The 24,111-nt window shown below is 49.1% G+C and overlaps 1 protein-coding gene across 47 annotated transcripts in view; it reads right to left on the reverse strand.

Moving 5' to 3' along the window:
• Tcf7l2 (transcription factor 7 like 2) overlaps positions 1 to 24,111 on the reverse strand; it is a 208,076-nt gene that overhangs the window by 58,470 nt on the left and 125,495 nt on the right. For 17 of the 47 annotated variants that reach the window (XM_050149200.1, XM_050149205.1, XM_050149174.1 and 14 more), the window contains one exon: positions 9,930 to 10,073. The exons of 26 other annotated variants lie outside the window; for them this stretch is intronic. In XM_050149200.1, the coding sequence (XP_050005157.1) occupies positions 9,930 to 10,073 (144 nt within the window). The remainder of the gene's footprint in view (positions 1 to 9,929; positions 10,074 to 24,111) is intronic. 4 more of the 47 variants (XM_050149252.1, XM_050149206.1, XM_050149308.1 and 1 more) reach the window with 1 other exon arrangement.

The raw sequence follows: 24,111 nt of genomic DNA on the forward strand, positions 1-24,111 counted from the left end.
TTCCAGCTTCCAGGGCAGAAGGGTCCTGGCAGAGGGAGGTGGGCACCCTGTCTTGGAAAACATCTGAGGCCCCAGGCTTTCAATCCCCAGGTCCCAATTACTCTCAGCAGAACCGGGGATGAATCATTAAAAAAATAAAATAAAAACTGTCTTAGTTTCCCTCTTGTTAAGTAAACAGCTGCTACTGACTGGGAGGACTGAGTGAGAATTATACAGAAACAGACTTTAAACAAAGCCTGGGGTATAGAATAAGCGTGCAGTAAATGTTAGTCATTACTTTATTTATACACAAAGTTAGAAGAGAATATTTGTGCCCTGGGGGAGCTAGAAGGGGGAAGCAAGAATATGTGTGAATAGAGCTATGTCTACAGGGCGGCTGTTCACGGATTTTTAAGAGGTGGGATCTTGTTATGTTCCCCATGCTGGCTTTGAACTCTGCGAGTTCAAGTGGTCCTTCCAATCTGAGCCCCCAAGTAGCTGGGACTACAGTCACATGCCACCCACCTCAAGATGGAAGATGTCCAAAGGAGAATAGGGAGTATTGATATCAAACCCTACCAGGTCCTACAAGGGATGAGGACCAATTAAAGAATACAGACTTACGTCAGTTTCCACACACATCACCCGCTAACTCAACTCTCTTGGCGAATGAAGGCAGGAACAGGAAATTCCCCAGGTTCTATAAGGTAAACTTGGTCACTCCGCCAGTTCCTCGCGAGGTCAAGGTGAACTCAGAGTCCTGACCCATGTTCTCAGTTACCCATAAAGCAGAATCCCCCAGCCACAGCCAGGGACCAAGACCACATAAGGCTCTCTTATTAAGGGTGCCCTTTCACAAGGGCCTGCATGGATTATAACCTTATTGGAGTAGGCGGGGTGGCACACACCTGTGCTCCCAGCATGCAGGAGCTGAGGCAGGGGGATCTTAAGTGTGAAGCCAACCTAACCAACATAACTTGCATAAAACGTCAGGTCTTTATTACCAAATTCAAATAACATGCAGTTGCTTTTAATGGGGAGAAAATCCACTGAGAAAATACCCAACTCAAAGAGTCAAGAGGAAGAAAGGAAAGGGAGAAGGCAGGGCTCTTTCTTTGCTATGGCCGACCTGGAGCTGGGGTTCCTATTCTACTCTTCCCAGAAATCCAGTAGAGCCTCCGCTGACCAAGTCCACTTGTGACTCACTTGTCAATCACGGCCAGAGGGTGGCAGCGGTTTCAGCTGTGGCCGGTCGTTTTTGTTAATGGAATTCGAAGCTTGTAGCTGGGAGGATGAGAGGATCTTTTGCTGAGTTTTTCTAAAGCAAATATTTAGTGCTTTTATCTTTCCGTGCCCTGACATGTGATCTGTCATCCAAATGGAGGGGGAGGTGGTGCTTCTCATGTGGGTGTTTATAGAAATGACGTCACATTTCCAAAACCCTGACGTCAGTGACAAATGGCAACCTTTCTCAGTGCACCTCTGGTAATTTTGTGCTCAGCTTTCCACAGACAGGTGAGAACCAAGACAGAACAGAACGTCACACCTGGTTTCTTACAGTGCCCACATCAACCTGGGGCTGCTGGGTTCTGCCCTTGCCAGGCAGCCATCTGTTTTGTTTTGTGATTTATTTTAAATGGTGTTCATTCTCCCTTCTGAAAGGTCTCCCCACCCCCAGCAACCTGCTGCCTTTCTTTGCTCATCAGCACCCGTCCTTCGCTGTGACCAGAACTCATGAGAGCTTTGAGACCCTCGCGTGCTCCGGGAGACTGCAGGCTGTGGTGCGAAAGCTGAGCGGCCTGTGCTGTAGACGCTTATTGCGCCTTTCTCTGCTTCTAAAGGGGTTTGAAGAAACAGGAAAGCCACAACTCGTTCTGGACGCCCTCCTTCTCCTCCCCTCCAGTTTCTGCTTCCTGCCTGGGTCACCGCTCATACTTCTCATTTGGCTGCAATGGCGGGTCTCCAAGTAATTACAAAGCAGGAATTAGATTGCACAAGCTTGCATGTGTGCGGCCGCTTTCACCTTCCCTAGCCAAATGCAGAGTCTTCGGTTCACTCAAGTGTGACACCCTGAGCCGACGACTTTTCAGGTCACCTCTCATCATTTCCCAAGAGGACAACACAGGGATAGGTTCCCCTCCTTCCGCTCCTCCCTTATAAAGCACAACCTCTAAACAGCTGGGGCAACAACAGCTAAGTCTCCCCAGGCACGGACTGGCGTGTTGGAGAACCTGCGTCTCCCAACTCTTCCCTTCTAGCTAAGGCGACAAGTGAGAGAGCCTGAGAGAAGCAGGTTTAGGTCAACAGATCCACTGAAGACACCATGCCCAAATCCTGGCCATCTATCCCGGCATGGGCAAATCACAGGTAATTCACCAGAAAATATCCCAAAGACCCTTTCAGTTTCATCCTGCTGCCTCCTGTGGACAGTGACAACATGCTGCCGTCACCAATGCCACCATCAGCATCAGCCTGAGCTCTCCCAAGTCCATAAGGTGGCAGAAGGCACTCTAGTGTGCAGGCCGGAACATCTCCCAGGGAAAAGCAGTAACGGCCAGTGGAGACGAGCTGATAACTAAGAAGCCAAAAGGCAAAGCAAGTGTACCCTCTGTGTGGCCAAGAAGGCCTAGAGAAGGGGAGGAGAAGAAACTGACATCAAGAGTTAAAAATATATCAAGTCAGCACTCCTTCAAAACAAAAGCATAGAGTGGGGTGCAGCTCAGCAGGAAAATCCCTGCAAGCATTAAGACCTGGGCTTGAGCCCCAGAACCTACACAGAAAAGCCAAGCATGAGGGTGTGCACTTGCAATCCCAATGAAGAGAAGCACAGGAGAGTCCTGGGAATTGCTGGCCAGCCAGTCCCACTCAGTAGTTCCGGGCCAAAAAGTGATGATGTCGTAAAAAGAAAAGGGGGAGGGGAGTGACAGCCAATATTGTCCTATGAACTCCACATGCATGAGAACACACACACATATAAGTACACACACACACACACACACACACACACACGAAACATCTTAACAGCAAAGCCCACAGTTCCTGTACCCATAAAGGACTGTCTAAAAAGAATAAAAGGTCACTGTCTATATTATACTGGTCATGTTCAGGGAGCAGTGATAGGAACATTCATGAAAGCTCACAGCTGGAGACAGGGAGGAAGGAAGGAAGGAAGGAAGGAAGGAAGGAAGGAAGGAAGGAAGGAAGGAAGGGAAAGGAGGAAGGGAGGGAGGGAAAGGAGGAAGGGAGGGAGGGAAAGGAGGAAGGGAGGGAGGGAAAGGAGGAAGGGACGGAGGGAGGGAGGGAGGAAGAAAAGAGAAGAAAATTTTATTTGGTATATGTAAATATATGTAATAATTTCCTAGTCCTATATCCCAAAAGACACTTTGTCTTTCAACTTTAAATTAAGTGTGCACAGAGAGGGGGAACAGGAAGAAGACAGACAGCTGCAGGAGGTCCAATCAAGCCAGCCCACAGAGAGGAAGACCCAGGGGAACCTGATTTAGGAATATTTTCAGCCCAAACATGGCAGGGCCCTAGGGGTCAGGTCCCCATTCTTCTTGGGTGCAAGCATATCCTACATCCGAAGGCACACAAGCCAACCCCGGGCACTGCTCCCCTCCCTAGAGGAAGGACAGGAAATGGCTCCTTTAGAGTCACCATGCTTCTTACGTCATCCTCCCAAAGGACACCCACCTTTCCCAGCGGGTCTCAGGAGAGTGACATGAAGACTCCAAGGGACAGTCATACAACTGGACCCCCTACAGATGGTTACACCTTGGTCTGCTTTCTAGTCAGGGACTTTCTCGTTTCTCTGGGGACAAGAAGACTTCTCACCTCTTACATAAAACCCCAGCTCAACACAGGCCTTCCAGGGTCCTGGTGGACAGAAGGCACACTAGAAACACCGTGACTGGGGGCTTCCAGGACCCCTCCCGAACCCGCCGGGCAGAACACATGTACCGTCAAGTCGTCTCCCACCAAACCAGCTTCTCTCAACACGAGACACTAGCACCAAGGACAGGGTTTCTCGGTGGGGCCTACAGGTCTGTCGGCCAAGTGCCCAGCGTGGTTGAGTAGTGAGGACACTGGGTTAGCACGTGTCCTTTGGCCACCCCAGTTCTTCCTGCTTCTCAGGTCTCATTTCGTCTGTCTCCAGTGTCTTCACTTTTTACTTCCCTGCATTCCTTCTGAAAGGAATTGGTGTTTTCAAGACAGAAGCTTCTGAGCACACACACATATGCAGGCGCACACACGTGAGAGCGTGCGCACACACACATGCACATGCGCACACACACGCACACACATGCGCACACACACGCGCACACATGCATACACACATACACACACGCATGCACACATGCACACCTCCGGAGAAAGGCTTTGCTGTCCTGTGGTAGCGGCCATGAAGGGTGACAGTGATCATACACTGTATGTATAGGGACAGGCAGATGTATGCTCAGACAAACACACACCCAAGTGGGTTTGAACAAAACTATAAACTTTGGCTGTATGAGAGTCACCTCATTCTCAGCCTGAGCAGAGGTGACCAGCGGTGGATCAGGACAGGGTAACCAAAACTTGATCCTGATTTCATCAAGGGTCATGTGACTTCTACCACACTGCCCCCAAACTAAAGCAAAGTGAGGGTGTGTGGCCATGTGGGGGTAATGACTCAGTCAGGTTCTTTGAGCCCAAGCTTCAGGACTTGAATTCAAATCCTCAGCCTGCATAGAAAAGTCCATGGCTGCAGTATACACTGGGGATGTCCTGATGCTCACTGCCCAGAACGTCTGGTCACGCGGCGAGCTCCAGGTTCAGTGAGAGACCCTCGATAACAAGGTGGCGAGCCTCTGAAAAGGTTCACAGCATGATGTCAGGCTTCTTCACACACATGCACAGACATACAAGTGCACACATGCTCCAACATGTATACACGCCTCCCCATACACACTCTGCCTACACACACACACACACACACACACACCTGACTTCTTTTTTAAAAGCAAACAGACTTGAAATGGCCTTTCAGAAACAAGGCAGAGGAAGGAGGGTTTGTGTGAAGGACAGAGCATGAGCAAACTTCTTTTATAGGTTCTTGCTAAACCAGTAGCTGAGACAATAAATGCCTTTCAAATGAGGTTCACAGGACACAGGAGGTGGGGTGTGACACCAAGAGCTTTCGCTCTGCTTACACCGCAGTGACACCCTTAATATACAAGAAAGTCTCATTCCAGAGCAGGCATGGTTCCCCTCTCTGTCCAAGTCCAAATGTCTGCTTCTCTGACATCACTAAAGAGGCTGACCCAGAACCAGACATACAACATGGGCAGTGGGGGAGCTGGAGGGAGGCAGACTGGCACATGACATTTTTATGGGGGGGGGTAAGAACGGGGGTCTTGTGCTGATTTACACTTTCTTTTGACACACCTAGCCCATGAAAAAACCAATCAGTCTTTCACCTCAAAGAATTATAAAAGAGGAAGCCCAATGCCACCCACAGAGGCCTGAGTCTTCTATATCAATGGCCTTAGTCAGGGATGTGGAGGAAATACGTGACTAGCTCAGAAGAGGGAAACCGAGGCAGACACTGTGTTAAGAGTCAAAGGCTGTCCTGTCAGCAGGATCAGCTGGACCCCCCATGGCTTCACACAAGGCAGAAGAGTCAGCCATCTTCCACAGGTGAATCCCTCAGATCACAGTCCCACACACAGGGACTTCTGGTCCCATATACCAGCTCACAGGGTAGGAGACAAGTGTCCAAGGTGACAGTAATATTCATGGTGACATGGTCTTTTCAGTCTAAGAAATGATTGAGGACATGGGACAGCCCTCTTCTGTGGGCAGTGAGTACCAGAGGGTGGAGGGGGACGACACCACATTCCCATACACTATGATGTGACCTCACTGAGGTGTGAAAAACACTTGGGTGGGACTTCAGAGTGACAGAGGACCATGTACTCGCTTAGCCTAGAAGACCACAGTGACAAGACTAAGTATAGATGGGAGGAGGTGGGTGGTCCGTGTCTGTACAGAAGGATCCTGGGTTGTATAAGGAAACCACGGCTCATACATTGTGTGGGTCGTTATAAACCATCCCAGAATCTGCCTCTCCAGGATTTTCAACAGACACCCCCTGCCAAGTGCCTCCAGCAGGGAAACACAGAGCAGAGCCTCCATTCATTGGGAGCAATGGCAAGCGGGCCCCACTTCTAGCATGGACAGCCAGGAGAAAGTAAAAGTCCTCCCCACATTTAAGAGTCACAAAACACGTGGGGGAACATACATAACAGGAGTCCACCTGTGACTTTTGGAGCCCAGCTTTGGAACACTGGAAGTTCATCCCAATTCAAACTTTGCCTTTAGGGGGTGCATTTGACATTGTTACTCAGGCTGCTTCTAATAAGAGGGCAGACCATGCTTCTATTTGGGGAGGGGGGCTAGCTGAATGCTGGCTAACCTGGAGTTATAGCAGTTAAATCCGCACACACACATACACACACACACACACACACAGCATCCCCCCTAATACACAGACTCCTTTGCCACATAGAGCTGAACACTCGGGAAATGAAGTAATATCTTTATTAGTTTTAAATGACGAATAAGCAAAACTGAAGCCAGTCATGGTACCATGCTTTTCAGAAATCTGACTTATAAGAAGCCACAGACTTATAGGATGTGGTCTAATAAACCTAAGAGAAGTTTCATTTCCTCTCTCCAACTGGTCAACTCCCTGTCTCTACACTGGCTTCGCAGATGGAGCCAAACTGTCTTTCCCCTTCCATTGCAGGTCACGAGGCTGAAGAATAAGGGACACCCCTCATTTGGCCCTTTCTAAAAACGCAACCTAAAAATGAAGTCAAAACAGGTTCAATGCTAGTCGAGGGGTAAGTCAGCCAAAAAGAATAAAAACTGTACAGGCCGAGTGAGAGGCTGCTCACTAGTCCCCGGCACCGACTGGGAAAGCTTCTGTGAACCCCTAAGAGGAAGGAAATGGGGAATGAGAGAAGACTTCTGACAAAGAGCTATTTGCAAAGGTTGTTTGCCCATTTTCAGAGGCAGCAGCGACAGTGACTAAGCAGTTACAGGAAAGCCCTCTTATCTGAGGGCAGTTGTGCCGGGTCACACCCTATCCCTGTGGCTCCTCGCAGCCCCAGCGCAGTGTGCTGTGTGGCCAGCTCTAACATGGGCACGAATAGCTAACTAGAAAGAAGTGACTCACGTCTGCCCAGGGGGGTATTGACTTTCTTAGTCATATTTACTCAACCGGTCTATCTACTGAATTCCCTGGAGGACCTAAGCAGAACAACAAGGCAGAGGGGAGGAGGACAATGGTTATTAATCGGAGACGATGGGAAAGATCTCCTGGCTTGGACATTTACTCCACTTCCTGAGAGCGCAGGGTGGCAACAGGATCAAATGCACCCTCCTTCCGGAAAATGGAGGAAATACTGGACCGTGAACAACAGCACGTCCCATCATTAGCAGTGTTTTACGGCCCCGGCTCTCTAGCTTGGGATCTTAAGCGGCTCCATGGCTTTGGCTCAGGTTACCCCTATTTGCAGAAGGGGTGTGTGCAGCACTGCCTCTTAAGGCTGCTGTCCGGGTCCAAAGAGTTAATACAGTAGTACAGTTCTTTACAGTAGTGCCCGGACCGCAGGAAGTCTGTGAGACATGTCAAAGGATCTCCCTCGGTACCCAGCGGAGCAAGCCTGGCCAGTATTCTATTACCGGGCTTTTTACACATCCAAACATTGCATCAAGGAGGAGTGAGAGCCTTGCCAACAGAGGTGACAGACTCGGGACTTACTGCTTGCTGACTGCCAATCACCTAGTTCCCTAGAGCCATTTCTAGAATGCTCACACTACAGGTCAGGATTTTCACACTCCACCAAAATTCCTGAAGTAGCAGGTACTAGCAACGTTAAGCATGATTTTCCATGCAGGACGAAAAGCAAGGGAGGAAAGTGTGCAGGGCACATAGCCCAGCAGACCATCAGTGACCAGTCCATCAAAATGATGCTCAGGCAGGCATGTGGGATCTGCTGTTTGTGCCTGCAATCTCACACATGCTGGCTTTTTACACTGCCTATCTACAAGGTAGAGAAACTGAGGCAGAGAGCAGTTTGGTAACTTGCTCGTTCTCGGCACCTTCGTGCCTGGCCTATTCACAATCTGTGGGTTTATCCTTCACCTGGAAACATGGGTTTCTATTTTTTCTGTACTAAGGACAAACAGAAGCAATGTTCAAGGTCACCGGCGCCAGGGTTCTAATCGGCTCCTGCAAATCTTGAGCTACAAGGAAGAGAGCCAGTCTTTCTGTTTCTATTTCCTTGTATCAAAACAGGCACCTGGTTCTCCTTTATCTCTGTCCCGACTCTGACCAAAGGTTAATGAGCTACCTTTTGCTGGGCCCAGTGGGCTAGCCTTATCTGCCAGGCCTGGTGGGATAGCCTTATCCTTGAGAGTCAGAATGGGCTGCTTTCCTTGGGAGAAGCTGACCAGGCAGGATCTGCTAAGATCACAACCACTGCAGAGTGGGGGCCTCAGTGCCCTGCCACGCAGAACCGGCTGAACACACACACTCACACACACGCACCAGGTAGTCAGAGGGTAAGTACAGCCCATAGTGGGCATGTCAAAGGCAAGCGAGCAGGAGAGGGTCAAAGCCTCAGAATACCTGTCTGTACCGGCGCCTCCTGGATGAAGAGTAATGGTTAGAGCACGGGAATTCCATGGACACAGAGGTAGGGTCTTACTAGCAGGTGCTCTGGCAAAGGAAAACATCCCCTGCCGTGACATCAGGTGAGGGAGAGTGCAAAACCGTGTCAGTGAGACCCCAACATCAGTGAACATGAACGGCCCAAGAAACTTGTCAAAAACAAGACAATGGACAGGTCGTGCGAGGGTCTGGGTGATGTGCCTTCTCCATGTTTTTCTACGTCTCTCTGGTTCTCCTAAATGGCTGTCTACTGTTTCTTAAGAAGAACAAGGGTTTTTAACATGATTTCTTCCACTGTTTCCCTCTCTAGAGGAAAGGCATATATGTGTGTGCTCCCTATCTCTCCAGGTGCCCATTCTGCCCACTAGAGAAACTTGCTTTCTCACCCTGCACCATCTAGCATACAGCATACGCTCAGCACCTAGTAGGGACACAACGTTGGTTTTTAAGTCTCCACTAATTGGCTCGTGAATATTCATGAAAACCAAAACATCATCTTCTATCTAAATCTAAGAGTTACTTTAATTTTTTTTTGAAAGTCTGCATTGATGTTTGCTTTCCTGAAGATAAAAGAATGTTCTGGAAGTTCTTTATTCTTGGGACAACTAATTTGAAGAGAGCTGTCACTCCAGAGCCCAGAGTCGTGTGGGGTACTGACATCGCATTGAATTATTTAAAGGAAATTAACAATGCTTCCTGTCCTTGGAGAACAGCATCTGTGAGCAGGCATTGGGCTGTGCCTGCCTCTGACAGCCAGGGACCTTGCAGGGTGGAGGGCAGTTCTCAGCACCCTGAATTTGAAAAGAAAATCTATACTATAGACGGCTAATTGCTAGTAGCAATGGCAAAGTTAAGGTGACAGCTTCCCTTCCAGCGGGAGTCATAAGGAACCCCAGGAAATGACTTCCCAGATTCAAGTCTGATGGAATAATGCACATTCTTGCGTGTGATGCTGGGTCACGTGGCCTTTACGAGGCAGCTGGGCATCACGCATCCTCCCTAGCACTGCCTCCACCCTCTTCTTGTAAAGTGATGATTTAACGGCTATGACTTCCCTATCAGTGGTCAGCAGCCAGACATTATGGCACCTGAAATGAAAGGGACCCAAGGAGGATTCAGGGATGGAGGTGGATGCATGGGTCCTGCCCTCGCGGGAGGTAAACTTTGGATGGGTGGCTTCGTTTCAGGGCTGGCTCATCTCATACCGTCATTCTGCTCCGAGACCTACCTCCAGACACCAGGGCTCCCCAACCTTTTGTAAGGAGTGGCTGCTTTTCATGTCCCTGAAGACTTGCGTGCTGACAGTGAAGTCTGAGGGGGGGTAGAAGTGCTCACAGGCATGTCCCTGAGTGCAGCAAGGGAGGGGGCTCTGCTGCCAGGAAGAAAGGGGAACAGAGTGAGGCGTGGCCGGGAGAGAGCCCCAGCCTGGCTCGCCACCTAACCCACGTTTTCCTAGGTGCCCCACAACCACGGGAGCCCAGAACTCTCCATGCCCCCTTGCCATGCAGCTGGGGTCCCTGAGAGACCTCTCGAACACAGCTTCCTCACGCGGCCTTCCTGCCATGACCTTTTCCCACCGTGCCCAGCCCTAACCGCATCCATCTCCTGATGTACACGGACGGTTGCTCTTTCCTCTAAGCAACCAGCCACCTGGCTGAGCCTTCTCTCTTAACTTACCTTGCTGCAGGTTCTATTTGGATAAATTTTGTGGGTTTGCTGGTGTTTGCACCTTGTAGTCATACATACTGTCTATGTGTGTATACCTTGCTGTCATACACCCTCATGTATGACTGTACTCCCTGAGCTGTTGGGGCTCCTGTCTTAATACCCCTTTGTTCCCTTAGACTACAGCCTCCTAAGAGAAGCCACAATAACACCACCTGGGACCCCTCTATAGATCAGGACCCCCATGTGTTCAGGATGGTGTGCTGAAGCCAAGTCTACTCAGTAGGCATCTGGTCCCAAAAGCTGCCTTCCCCATCCAGGCCCCTAGACAAGGTTGTGCTGACTGCTCCATTAACTCCTACAATCAGCACACGGGCTAAGAGTGCTCTGCCTAGTTCACAGAGGAGGAAACCGACTCAGAGATGTTAAGGAGCATGCCCAAGGTCACACAGCTAGAGGGACAGTATGGACTGTGTGTAGTCTTCTCCAGCAAATGGCCGCTGTGTAGACCCACAATTCCTGGTCAGAAGTTTGTTACAGCCCCATTTACAAGGTAGAAAATTTGGAGATAGAATTGCAGGGTGTGAAGACGGGCTCCCTGAAAGGAACAAATGCCTTCCCACTTGCTTCGTGTTGTTGGGTGGTTGGCTAGTGCTCCTGGGGGCTGAACCCAGGGTCTTGTACAGGCTATGCATGAGCTCTGCCCCAGAGCTGTGACCCAGCTTGGGAAGGAGGGAGGGAGGGAGAGAGAGAAGGAGGGAGGGAGGGAAAGAGGGAGGGAGGGAAACTCTATCTTTTTATATTCATTGCAAAAGATGGACTGAGTAAATTTGTCCAGCCCAGATGACTACAGATAATTCTGGAAGACAAATCAATAAAAATAAAGACTGGGAGCAGCTTCCGAGGCTTTCCCAACGCCATCTATCCATGTGCACTGGCTGCTTCGGGGTATTGCAACCACTCACAGGGAAACTCAGCTCCCCAGGTGACAAAGGGCAATCAACTGCTGGCAGCTGGAGACCTATCCAGGAAGAGCAGCCAAGGGCCAGCAGCAGCGTGCCTTGCTATCACAGAGCTGTCTTGGGTCCATCTGGGAAGCAGGGCCTCCACGGCGCTCACTGATAAATGGAGCGATCACAAGATGAGTGAGCTCGGACCAGCTTTAGAGTGGAGGTGACTGTGCCTAGCTCTGTCTACAGCCCTGACTCACCTGAGTGCTGTCTTCAAGGGCAGCACAAGGAACTATCCAGCTGTTTCTGGAAGGAGCCCAGCAATGTGAGGGCTTAATGCTTATCTCCTTACTTCGCTGACTAACAAAGCAACAAGCACGAAAAAGCAAGGCTCTCAGGGGCAAGTGGCTGGAGAAGGGAGCTTGGCAAAGAAACACTAGAGCCATCCGAAGAGCTAGGGCTGCCTTCAAATACATTGTCTCTGTCACCATCCATGGACGCTTCCCTGCCAGCTATCCTCTTAGAGGTCTCTCTCTCTCTCTCTCTCTCTCTCTCTCTCTCTCTCTCTCTCTCTCTCTCCAAACACACACACACACACACACACACACACACACACACAGCACTCTATAACCATAGATATCTTTCCTTCTATGCTTAGGAGCCAGGGAATCTCAGAGTCAAACTCGGTGGTCATAGCCCCTCTCTTCAAGGAGCCAACAGCTTTGAACTTGTAGGATTCAACTTATCCCCACTTTATCTAATGTCTTTAAGATATTCATTCATAATATTTTCATAGAATAGAGTGAGTTTTATAAACTCCTTAAAAGATTGAGAACATGGAAGTGTTCGAAAAACTCTGGGCATCCACAGGCATCTAGGGAAGGGAGGGTCTTTGCAACGGAGGCGCAGGAAGCTCAAGCAGGGGGCTAAGAACGATGAGTCAGCAGTTTCTGCGTTTTGTGCTTCATGGCCTTTCCCGGCTTTTCCAGTAATAAAATCTTAAATTATTTAGGAGACACTAACCTGAGTCCATGAAGCTGTTAGCTTAGGTAGAGTGCATTGCTCCCCCAGCTCGAGGCCTGGGCAGGTGTACTCAATGTGTACCCACCCTGCACACTGCAATCCCTTACCCCAGCTGGAAACCACAGCACAGACATTAAGGGGCAAAGATAAGATCTCTCTGGACTTGAATAAGCTTCTCTGCAAGGAAGTCAACTCGGAGGATGGCAGAGCAAAGGCTCCTGGGAAACATTCTGAAACACAGACAACTGGACCCAGCCACTGAGCTGTCTCCTTCCCCTTGACTTTTCGGTTATAGATCCGCATGCTCCTTTTCTCAGGCTAGCTTGCTTTAGGGATGAAGAGAGAGGAAGAGATCTGGGAGGAGAGCGCTCTGGTTATCGTAGCCCGAGCTCAGGAATTGTCCATCCGTAGGTGGTAAAGTAGAAGAGAAAGAGGGACACTCTGTAGGAAAGGAAGTGAAGGCCTGTGAGCTCCCTGCTGCTCCAGGGTTGAGGTGGCACTTGAGAGTCCATCAATCTCCACCAGCCGCACAAAACTGGTAGAGTGATCCTGCTCTCCTCTGTCCTCTAGAGCCCCCATCAAAGCCACTGCAACCCTGACCAAACTGGGAATACAGAAAACGGATCCGGAAGTGGGAGCCACTTATCCTTGGCAATGGCTCTGGATTTGGGAAACACTGCCACGATGTGAGTGGATTTCTGAAGGGGATGTCTTCCAAAGAAGGAAGTGACATTAAGGGGCTGTAGCACAGTGGCATGCTAACACGGAAGGCAGGCTGCAGTTGCATTAGGCAGATTGATACACAGCTGCAGGAGACACCCATAGGGTCCAGCAGTGTTTGCATATTCCGATATCATACTTCCTTGTGACCTTACTGCCTTCTTCCGTAAGATGCTGGTGATAGTCGACATCACATGACAGAACGGAGGCCAACAAGTTAAAATATATAAACTGCTTTACTGGGAAACGCCCACAGGCTCACACACACACAGGCACGCACGTATACACCATAAATGGGAAGTACGGAAAGAGCTGGACAACAATTTAAAAGAAAACAAGACTAAACAAAATGACAGGCTCTAAAAATGCTAAAACATTCAAAATGCTTTGCATAAAATAATATCAGAGTGAAACTGGCCAACAGCTGTTCGCTCTGGAAGAAACTGAACCAGACTGGAGGTGGGGGAGGAAGGTTTAAGCTTTACTTTTGGCTCCAGAAAAGTCCCAGCTCTGTGCAAGCCAATTTCTTACATGAAGACTCTTTATTATATGTACAACATGTACTATATGTACCTTCTATTGGCTCTGCGTCTTTAATCAATTTTACATGTTTGTTGGACTGGAATGTGCACAGGCTGTCCAGATATTTATTCAAACATTATTCTTGGCTCGGGATATGGCTCAGCAGATGCCTGACATGTTCAAGGCCCTTAGTTTAGTTCCTGACACAGGAAAGAAAGAAAATGAGGGCAGTGGTGGTGCCCACCTTTAATCCCACACTCAGGAGGAAGAGGCAGGAGGATCCCTACGTTTGAGGTCGGCCTGGCCTACAGCAGAAGTTCCAGGACAAACAGAGGTACACAGAGAAACCCTGTTGGAGGAGGGGGAGATAAAATTATAAAGACTTTTTTGGGGGAGGGGAAAAATTCCTCTGGCCCAATTGCCTTTGAGCATAAAACACAACTCCTTCCTAAGCATAGAGACACCAGGCTTCAAAAGGACATCACGCCACCTTTTTTGCTAGTCCTGGGTTCTCTGACTAAACTAGAATGCAGCCCTCGGTCCTCCTGAGTGTCTGATGTGCCGGATCTCTCAGCCTAACTCTGTGGGTCAGTTCCTGATGGCAAATCACTTTCTATGCCCCTACACAACACTCATTTGGTTTTGTCTCTGCAGAACCCTAATATAGATGGCTGAGGTCATTTTTCTCTTCCACTGCACGTGTAGAAAGACTGCCCATGAGTCTCTACGTGAGAGCAGAACTTGATCGTGGAATGAATTTTGCAATCACTCTGCAGATCCAAAAGCCTCCCCAGGTCCATATGGCTGGGATGCAGAAGTGAAAAGAGAAAAATAAAAAATGGAAACCCAGACTTTAAAGAAACAATAATAGTTCAGGGTTCTCGAAGAAAACGTTGTATCTTCATAGGAATAAAGAAGCCATTTAATAGAGTCGCCAACAAGGACCAGTTTACAAAAACAAGCAAAGTAGTGCAAGTTAACGGGAGGAATGGTCATCTCTCTGTCATATATACACGCATATGTACACATGCATACAAACGAAACCAACAGAAAACAGCAGCAGCCATCCAACCAAACAAACCACCATGTACGTACATGTAAATATCACCTTGGAGAGACACAGGGCTCCGCGGGTCATGCTGACCTAACTTTATAAGCATCATCAACAATTCTGACCTCAGGAGATGAGGTAACTTAAATGGGAACTAATTACATTTGAACTATGTTCTAACAACTTACAGTGGAGGCAGAGCAACTGTAATTGGCCTCCGGGCAAGCTACCATTTTTATCATTAAGAACAAGCCCAGTCTGTCCCCATTAACATGCAAGCGCTTGCAACTCTGTTCCACTAGCAATGTTCCAGAAACTCGAGCTAGTGTGAGTGGGTACACACATGTGCAGGACTGCATGCCTGGTCAGCCAGGACCGGATCATGAAGCAAGAAGTCTCAGTGTCAGGACAGACAAGTGTCCAGGCCAAAGACATGGCCTCTTCCTCTCTAAGTGCACATGCTCTTGTCACTCAAGCACCCTACTCAGAGTTGGCATTGACTGGCATGGAGTGACCATCCCTAGGGTCAAAGAATATGGGCATAAAGTCCACCTGGGTCTTCACGTACCCCAAGACAGACAGGAGGCAAAAGTCCAAACGGAATGGGAGCACTCCCACAGAGGCGTGGGAGCAAAGCCATCTTCACACTTAAAGCCCAGCACCCTGTAATGCCCTCGGCTCCATACTGGCAGATGAGGACTGCCAAGGGGCTCTGTGTGTCCTGTCAATGAGGTTGCTAGCAAGTCCAAGAGCCCTAGGCCTCCTTCTCTCTGGCCACTGCCATTATAGATGAAGAAGGTATCTACCTGGAGGCAGACAGCCGTATTCAATAGAAAAGGCAACACAGGACGAAGATCCACTTTGCTACATAAATGTTCTACATGGCCAGGGAAGACTCAAGAGTGTGAACCCATGACATCATCCCAAAGGTCCTTCTTGGATAAAACAAAGCTTTGACAACTTGTTCTCCCCTCCCCATCTTTCGAAAACAAATCGTTATCAAATATTGAGAAGTTGGAAATATGATATATTTTATCATACACCAGAAAAGAAATGAGGGTGTGTGTGTGTGTGTGTGTGTGTGTATGTGTGTGTGTGAAGAGTTGGGATGGTTTGGAAAGGAGGGGGAGGGTCATTGGAGTCATTTTGAGTACAGGGGTGTTTTTACTCTTTCATCTGTTATTAACCCCAATAATCTCTAACCCTGTAACACGCTCAAGTGGGGGCCACCGCTTTGCCCAGGCTTGAGAAAGCAGCCAGAGCATATGAAAGTCAGAAAATAGAGTTCGAAGAGGCCCAGGCCTGGTGGAATATCAAGTCTCACACCCAGACCCTGACTGACCCTAGCTGACCTCCCATGCGGTGTTCCTCTCTGCTCTCTGTGACAGTGAGGGGCTCCATGAGACCTCAGGCTGATGAGATGAGATGCTGATGTCACTTTCTCAGTCCTCAACTCCACATGTAACCTATTGTCCCTTCTCTGGGCAATGTCACCTCTTGAAGTAAGCAAACAGTGCCTGTAAGACCACATACAAGGAGGACACACTCGAGCCCAAGCCTCAGCAGTGACGCGCTGCAGAAAAACTTAAGAACTACAGGCTGCAGAGAGCTTGACGAGGCCAGCTGATAAAGCAAACACCACGACACTCACTGTGGATAGAGGGAGCTCTTTCTCCCAGGCCAGCTTTGGGGAGAAATGCCTACATGTGGCTAAGCTTTGGACATTGCAACCACTGTCGTCCATGGCATCCACATGGGAAAGGAAAAGTGAGAATCCTGGTACAAAAGAATCTGTAGAGCCTAAGCCTTGACCTACCTCCTTCTGATTAAATACTTGTTTCTTTATGAGTAAAGGAGACTCTGTGCAGTGTGTGTGTGTGTGTGTATATGTGTGTGTGTGTGTGTGTGTGTAGAAGGATCAGACAATGTTCCATCTTGTTTGTTTTGGTTTGGTTTTTTTTTCGAGGCAGGGTTTCTCTGTGTTGCTTTGGTGCCTGTGGTGTTCCATCTTTTATTGTTGTTCTAAGGCAGAGTCTTAAGGATCCCAGGCTCAGGCTCACCATAGAAGTGAGGAAGACCGTGCAGACTTGATCCTCCTGCCTCTACCTCCGAAATGTTGGGATCATAGGTCTGCACTATCATCCTGAATTGTGTGGTGCCAGGCCTGCTACATGCTGGGCAAACCCGCTACAACTTTTTCTGTTGTGGTTGTTTTGTTTTTGACACATGATCTCAGTACATAGTTCTACATGGCATAGAACTAGCTATATAGACCAGGCTGACCTCAAGGTCACAGAGATCTGTCTGTCTCTGGCTGCCTCTGGACCACCACATCCCTGCTTTATAAAGTGAAGCCAGCGCCACATGTACAATGTGAGTAAAGAACACATTTACAGGACACGAATGCTGGCAACGTGGAGGGCAGCCAGCAGAGCACATGACCCAGGCAGACTCCATCCTGAGCAAGACCCCACCTTCCTTCAGCCAATCAACCAAAGGAGAGGCCCTGCCTCCAGACACTCAGCCAAAGAGCAATGTTGGTGTGGGAGGTCCTTCCATCTATGTGTTGCTTTTATTGGTTAATCAATAAAGAAACTGCTTTGAACCTATAGCAGGGCAGAACTTAGAGCTAGGTGGGGAAAACTAAGCTGAATGCTGGGAGAAAGAAGGGCGGAGTTGGGAGAAGCCATGGAGCCGCTGCCAGAGTCAAACATGCCGAAACTTTGCCGGTAAGCCACTGCCACATGGCAATACACAGATTAATAGAAATGAGTTAAATTAATATGTAAGAGATTAACCAATAAGACGCTAGAGCTAATAGGCCAAGCAGTAATTTAATTAATACAGTTTCTGTGTGATTTATTTGGGGTCTGAGCTAGCTGGACGGCTGGGAACCAACAAGCAGCCTTCTCTCCAACACAATGTCCACAAAGCAGACTGCCCCACCTCTCAGAACACAAACACAGCTATGCCTCCCAGCCCTTCAGCACCTGGAACAATAACCAGGAAGGAGGAGAGTCCCAGGTTGGACACAGTGGCACCTCCTCAGACTGTTGGCTGCCAGCTGACTGATTAGCATGTCAGCAAGGATCACTAGCAGAAAACACAGACGCAAGAGGGATGGCTCTATCAGGGCCCTGCTCCAGCCATTGGACCCACCTTAACCCAGTCAACCCACAAAAAAGGCTAACTGAAAATGGTTACTGTTTCACGGATTGTAAACCTTGAGTCCTCAGAGACTGGATGTTGATGTCTCCTTGCTCCATCCAGCATTTGCACCTAGGTAGCCTCTGCCGAGGTGCCGACTTATGAAAGACACAGGTTCTTCGCAGGTTTGGAAATGATTGTTCCCTAATATCCCTTAACTTTAAAAAAAGAAAAAGGTTTAGAAAATGAAAGAAACATGAGGTTAGTTGGTGGTTTTTAATTTTGAAATTTATCATAAAGCATGATTTATCTATAGAATGGAATATTACTCGGTCAGGTAAAGAATGAGGTACTGATATACATGGAGATTGAAAGCATGAAGCCAAGTGAAAGAAGCCAATCACAAAGGATCACAGACTGTGTAATATTCATGGGTACATGAAGACTTAAAACAAGAAACACAGAAGGAAAAGAGTGACTGTTGTCTGGAGACGGGAGAAAGCATGGACAGGAGCGGCAGCTGACGGAGGGATGCTACGGGGAGCTTTGGTCAGGAGGAAACGGACAACAGCTTAACACTGTGGTGACAGTTGAACAGCTCCATAAATGAATATATCAAAACCACTGCTTGGCTTAGATGGGTGTAAACTGATCAGTCCTTAACTCTAGGGTTTAAATTAACTTAATTGTCCATTATCTTATCTCTGCGTGAATGCTTTCTATTTCGCTCTGAGCACATTTTACTGGAAACGTGTGCACGGCTCTGAGACTCGGGCGAGAGAAGAATTATTCTTCCCATTTTACAGGAAGCATGGGCTCGCTCTCTCTCTCTCTCTCTCTCTCTCTCTCTCTCTCTCTCTCTCCCTCTCCAGGGGGGATTTGTTTGCTTGTTTCTTTCCTGCTTGCTGAGCTCTGGGGTCATTCAGAGGAAGACTGAATTATGGGAAGTCTCATAATCCCCCACATGAGAGAGGGAGGGATCGCCAGCTCTCCCTGGGTGTCTAGAGATGTATGTGGTTGGCTCACACAGACAGTGTGGCGAAACAAAAGACGTCGAAAAATGGCAGCCAACTCGTTGGAACTCCTCTAAATATTATGAAATTCAGATTAAACAATTTAGCTTAAAAAGAAGGGGAGGGAGAGTGTCACCCCTTTAGTACATATCTTATGGGGTGAAAATGCACCCAATTAGATGTGCCCGTATAATTTTCACATCAAACATTCTGGGCTCCCAAAGGTGACTAATGGCACAGCTGGCTTGGATTTTCCCAAGTTTTCAAGAGCCGTGACAGCCCTCTTCAACAGAGCCATTTAACGTAACAGAAGGTTAAGGTGGAAGCCACAAACACTCGCTTTTCTTAATTTACACCTTTCATCCACTCCCAGACGAGTCTCGGAAGGGCCGGGCAAGCGATGATGTATGTCCGTGGCACCCTCTTAAGAAGATTTACAAAGCAAGCGTGAATCCCAGAAGGTAACATAAAACTATTCTTTAATTTTGATTTATCATTTTCATTTTTCTGTGAGCGTGCAGGTGCATGAGTCTGTACGTGGGTGTGGAAGCCATAGGTCACTCCTCAGGAGCCGTCCCCCTCATTTCTTTCTCTTTAGTCTGTCACTGGGACCTGGACTCACCATTTAGGCTAAGCTGGCCAGCCAGTGTACTCCAGGGCCCGTCTCCATCTCCCAAACTCTGGGGTTCTAAGTGTGCACAACCATGCTGGGCTTTTCACTTGGGTGTTGTGGATTGAAGTCAGGTCTCCTGCTTGTGCAGAGAGCACTTTCCCAACTGAGCCAGCCCCAGATCCCAACTATACTGTTGGGTATGGGGGAAGCTTTAGTACCTAACAAGGTAATCTGGGGTTGGGTCTTTTCTTTTTAAGAAGAATGTTGGGTAAGCAGGAAGCTAATAGAACTTTGTTCTCCCCAACCCTGACACACAGACGCGCGCGCGCGCGCGCGCGCACACACACACACACCCCATATTCTTGCTTATACTAAAGCAAAACACATTTAGAAGAAACAGATTTTTTGTTTGGTTGGTTTTTGTTTGTGGAGACAGGGTTTCTCTATAGCTTTGGAGCCTGTCCTGGAACTAGCCCTTGTAGCCCAGGCTGGCCTCAAACTTACAGAGATCCGCCTGCCTCTGCCTCCCGAGTGCTGGGATTAAAGGTGTGTGCCATCACTGCCAGGCCCCTGGAAGGAACAGATTTTTACTCTCAGTAAGCCAGTTGGTGTGGTGGGGCACACCTGGAACCCCAACACTCAGGAGATAGAGGCAAAAAGATCAGGAGTTCAAAGTTATCCTCAAGTAAATAGCAACTCTGAGTCTAGCCTGGGTTATGAGATCCTGTCTTAAAATAAAACAAATAAGCAAATGAACGAATAAAGAAATAATATTCAGCAAACCACTAAACTGTCTTAGGCGTATAAAACAGCTGTGAGTGTTAAAAGACACATTTACACACTTGCACACTGGTTCTGTTCAAGGCATCTCCCTACATCTTATTCTTTAGTTGCCCAATAAACCCTTATATTAAAGTGGGGCTCCTCTACTGCCTGCCGTGCTATTGTCCAGAGGATACTTCTCCATGTTTGGGAGCCAAGGGTGGAGGAACAGAACTGCTTCTATCCCCTGGATGACACAGCAGCCCCTGCCCAGCTGGGACAATCCAGACTGCATCCAGCTGCCGTCTGTTGAACACAACCACCCATTGGAAAACCACTGAGTCAACAGTACTGTTCTGAGAATGTTCACAGGCCCAGGGCTGATGCGCACACACCCTGGCCAGCAAAGACTTGAGTCACCGCGGGAGCCAGCAGCCAGCCTCCGACCTTCAAGTTCAAATCCAAAGAGTCAATGGAAATCGGGAAACCCAAATACTGCACATGCCACGGCCCACCCACCTCTCGAGCCCCACGAGTCCAAGTGTCCCCAATACTGTAAATTACCAGGTATGAAACCACAGGATTAGGAATAACAAGAAGAGTAAGGTTACAGATGGGAGCGGGGTGAAGTTCCAGGTATGCAGAGGCTTCTTTGAAACCCACAGCTTTCCAAGTCTGCCAATCCATAACACACACACACACACACACACACACACACACACACACAAACCCTTAATCCTCTCATATCCTCTCCTTTCTGGAGGGAAGTGAGGCAAGGCTGATGGTTGGCAAAGGAGAGTATTTTTATCTCTGGTCTTCTTAAAGGAAGAATCCAAAGTACAAAATAATAAACCCAAGCCCAAGTCTAACTCATAAACCCAGAATGTTCTGCATAAAGTCAGTCCAAGTGTCTAAAAGGTCCAAGACGCTGTGCATGCCCAGGGAAGAGGAGAGCTGGCACCGGCCACCGTGCTGACCTTTGGTGTATGAGTCAGAAGCCGACCTCCTTCTCACCGAAGGGGACACACCCCTCTGTGGAGCAAAAGGCTAGCTGGAAAGGGGAGACAGAGCTGCAGCAGCAGGAGATGTGGGGTTCTCAGACCCTAAACCCAGGGCACAACTCCAGAACACCCCCTCCAAAGAGAAAGCGCCATTCCTGGGGTGGGGCTGGCTTTCTGGACACTATTCCAGCTACCGACTCTGGGAACGGTCCGGGCCACAAGGAAGGGCAGCAAGCATGAGGGCCTGGCCGCCTGGCAGGGTGACTCAGGTTCAGGCTAACAGCTGAGAACTGAAGGCAAGGTGGGAGAGGAAGCAGTTGCAGTGGGAGAGTCAGGGACGGTCTCTGCTCACGCAAACGTAAACAATCATGATCACCAGAACCCAGACTTTGGGGGTGAATCAGGTTACCATGGCAACCCTTCTCTCTGGGACCCAAGGAGAAAGGAAATCTAAACTGTTCCTGCGGTCACAAGTGAAAACTGGAAGGCTGCTTGCTTAGAGACCCAGCCAGGCGGTGGTGCCGTACATCTTTAATTCTAGCACCCAAGAGGCCGAGGCAGGTGGATATTTGTGAGTTTGAGGCCAACCTGGACCACAGAGTGAGCTGTAGGATAGCCAAGGCTACAACAGAGAAGCCCTGTCAGGAGGAAAGAAAAAAAGAAAAGGAAGGAAGGAAGGAAGGAAGGAAGGAAGGAAGGAAGGAAGGAAGGAAGGAAGGAAGGAAGGAAGGAAAGGAAGGCAAGCAGAGACCCACCTAGTTCTGTCTTTCGAACCCTCTGGCCATCAACAGACACCGAAAAAGATTTCACATCCATTACCATGACTACTACGATGTATACAGAAAATGAAATGGCTTCATTCTCTTCCTCCCCGCCCCGAAGTCAAGCATTCATGTGTGTGAACATGAATGCTCCAGTGTGTGCTGGTGTGCACACACGCACATAGCGGTGTGCCAGAGGCTGGCATCAAGAGTCTTTCTTCATCATTCTCAACGTCATATACTAAGGCAGGGTCTTTCGCTTGAATCCGAAGCTTTCTGATCCAGCTAGCACTGCTAGCCGGCTGCTCTAGGGACCCCTGGCTGAGTCTCCTCAGTGCTACGGTTACTAGTAGGCCACCATACCTACATGAGTACCCGGGACCCAAACTCTGGTCCTCGCGCTTAGGAGGTGAGTACTTTGTCCAGTGAGCTGCCCCAATATCTCATGCACGTTTCCCGAACATAACCGGGTGTGCTGGCTCCCTTTGTGCACTTAGCACGAAAGCAGGTGCATAAGTAGAAAAATGGCGCCTTTAGTCCCAGCACTTGGGAGGCAGAGGCAGGCAGATCTCTGTGAGTTTGAGGCCAGCCTGGTCTACAAGAGTTAGTTCTGGGAAACCCTGTCTCAAAAAAAAAAAAAAAAAAAAAGGTAAAAAAAAAAAAGTATTCATAGCGAGTTGTCAGAGGAGCAGAAATGGGCATGTGCTTGGGACTGGGCTGCGGACAGTGCAGAGACATAACTCTGCTCAAGCACCACAGCCAGGCCAGCCCTGACCTACAGTGATTGGCTCACGCTAGCCACGAGCACGCCCCCTGGGTCTGGGCTTGCAACATCTGCCTCAGGGAGGATGGCACCATCTCCTCTACCACAGTCCCCTGCCTGCCGGGCTAAACAGGACAGGCTTATGGACTTGGTGGCAGCTAGCTCATACGAAAGCACCCAACTGTCTCCAGCGCAGCTCAGTGTCAGTCCAGGTACCAGCAGAATTTGGGCAGGGGTCTGGTCCCAACACCGCCTACACTCCCCGCAGCTGCTGCTCTGGGAGGAAAGGAAGGATCCCCCTCCAGAGTGTGAGCTGGAGAAGGCAGTGGCAGAGGAAAGGCCGGATCAGGGGAGGTTTCTGCAGAGCCCCCGAGGTGGCTTCTGCACAGGCGAATCTGTACACTGCACACTCGCCTACATCACAGAAGACAGGTGTCATGTTCCCTGCCCCGGCAGAGCCCTGAGGAAAGAGCTCCCTGGAAGTGCGAGCACCTGCAGCAGGCAGCAGACCTAGTGAGGGAGGAATGCACCCCACCCCAGCAGAAGCACCAGCCTGCTAACACACGCCCCACCTCGCCACCCACCCGCAGAAGCACTAATCCGCAACACTGCACTCATTCTGACACCCGCTGGGCCCCGCAGAAAGTCACCTTGGGGGTTTTCTGTCTTCCAGGGCCAAGGAGAGGGAAGCAAAGGTAGAATGATTTCCAGAAATTCGGGACCGAGAGGCTGGCCTGACCAGGTGTCCATCAAAACCCTCACTTTGCTATGTGAAAGGAACAGATTTCAGGGCAGGCTGGTCCACAGAAAAAGGGTCTACTGCCGTTGTCACCCATGACTGGGGTTAGTGTGAAAAATGGGGAGTCTGTACTAAGGGACCCGTGGGCTTATGGGTAAGTGGTGTGAATGTCCTACAACTGACTGGGCTCGTGGCAACGACACTACTCCCACACACACCTGGGCCACAGACTGTACACTCTGCGTTTGTAAACTGTATGGCAAATGAGTTACATCTCAACAAAGCCGACAAGAATACGACTTAGAAAGCCACCCTGCTTTCGCTGTGGCAAACCGAGCTTCCACCTTCCCCTGCCTGAGTCAACTTTTAATATTAATCTCCTGCCGACACAGGCACTTGAGACCCAGGCGCCTCCCACAGTGATAGGAGGTGTCTACTCGGAGATGTCACACACACAGAGAGCCTGGTGTGGCGCCTGGCACATGGCAGGCGTTCCAGAGATTGGGTCTGTTTCAGACACCCTCCCCCTTGGGGGTTTCCTATAGAAATGCAGATGGAAATAGACCATTCTTCCTCCCCTTCAATAATGAGACTTTGGCCAACTTCTTAAAAAAAGTCAACATTTTATATGTCAGATTATAGGATTAAAATGACTGCCTCTCATGGATATCTGGTGCAAC

Source organism: Alexandromys fortis, unplaced genomic scaffold, assembly GCF_014885135.2.
Source record: "Alexandromys fortis isolate MF-2015 unplaced genomic scaffold, M_Fortis_MF-2015_v1.1 scaffold_16, whole genome shotgun sequence".
NCBI classification, from domain to species: Eukaryota; Metazoa; Chordata; class Mammalia; order Rodentia; family Cricetidae; genus Alexandromys; species Alexandromys fortis.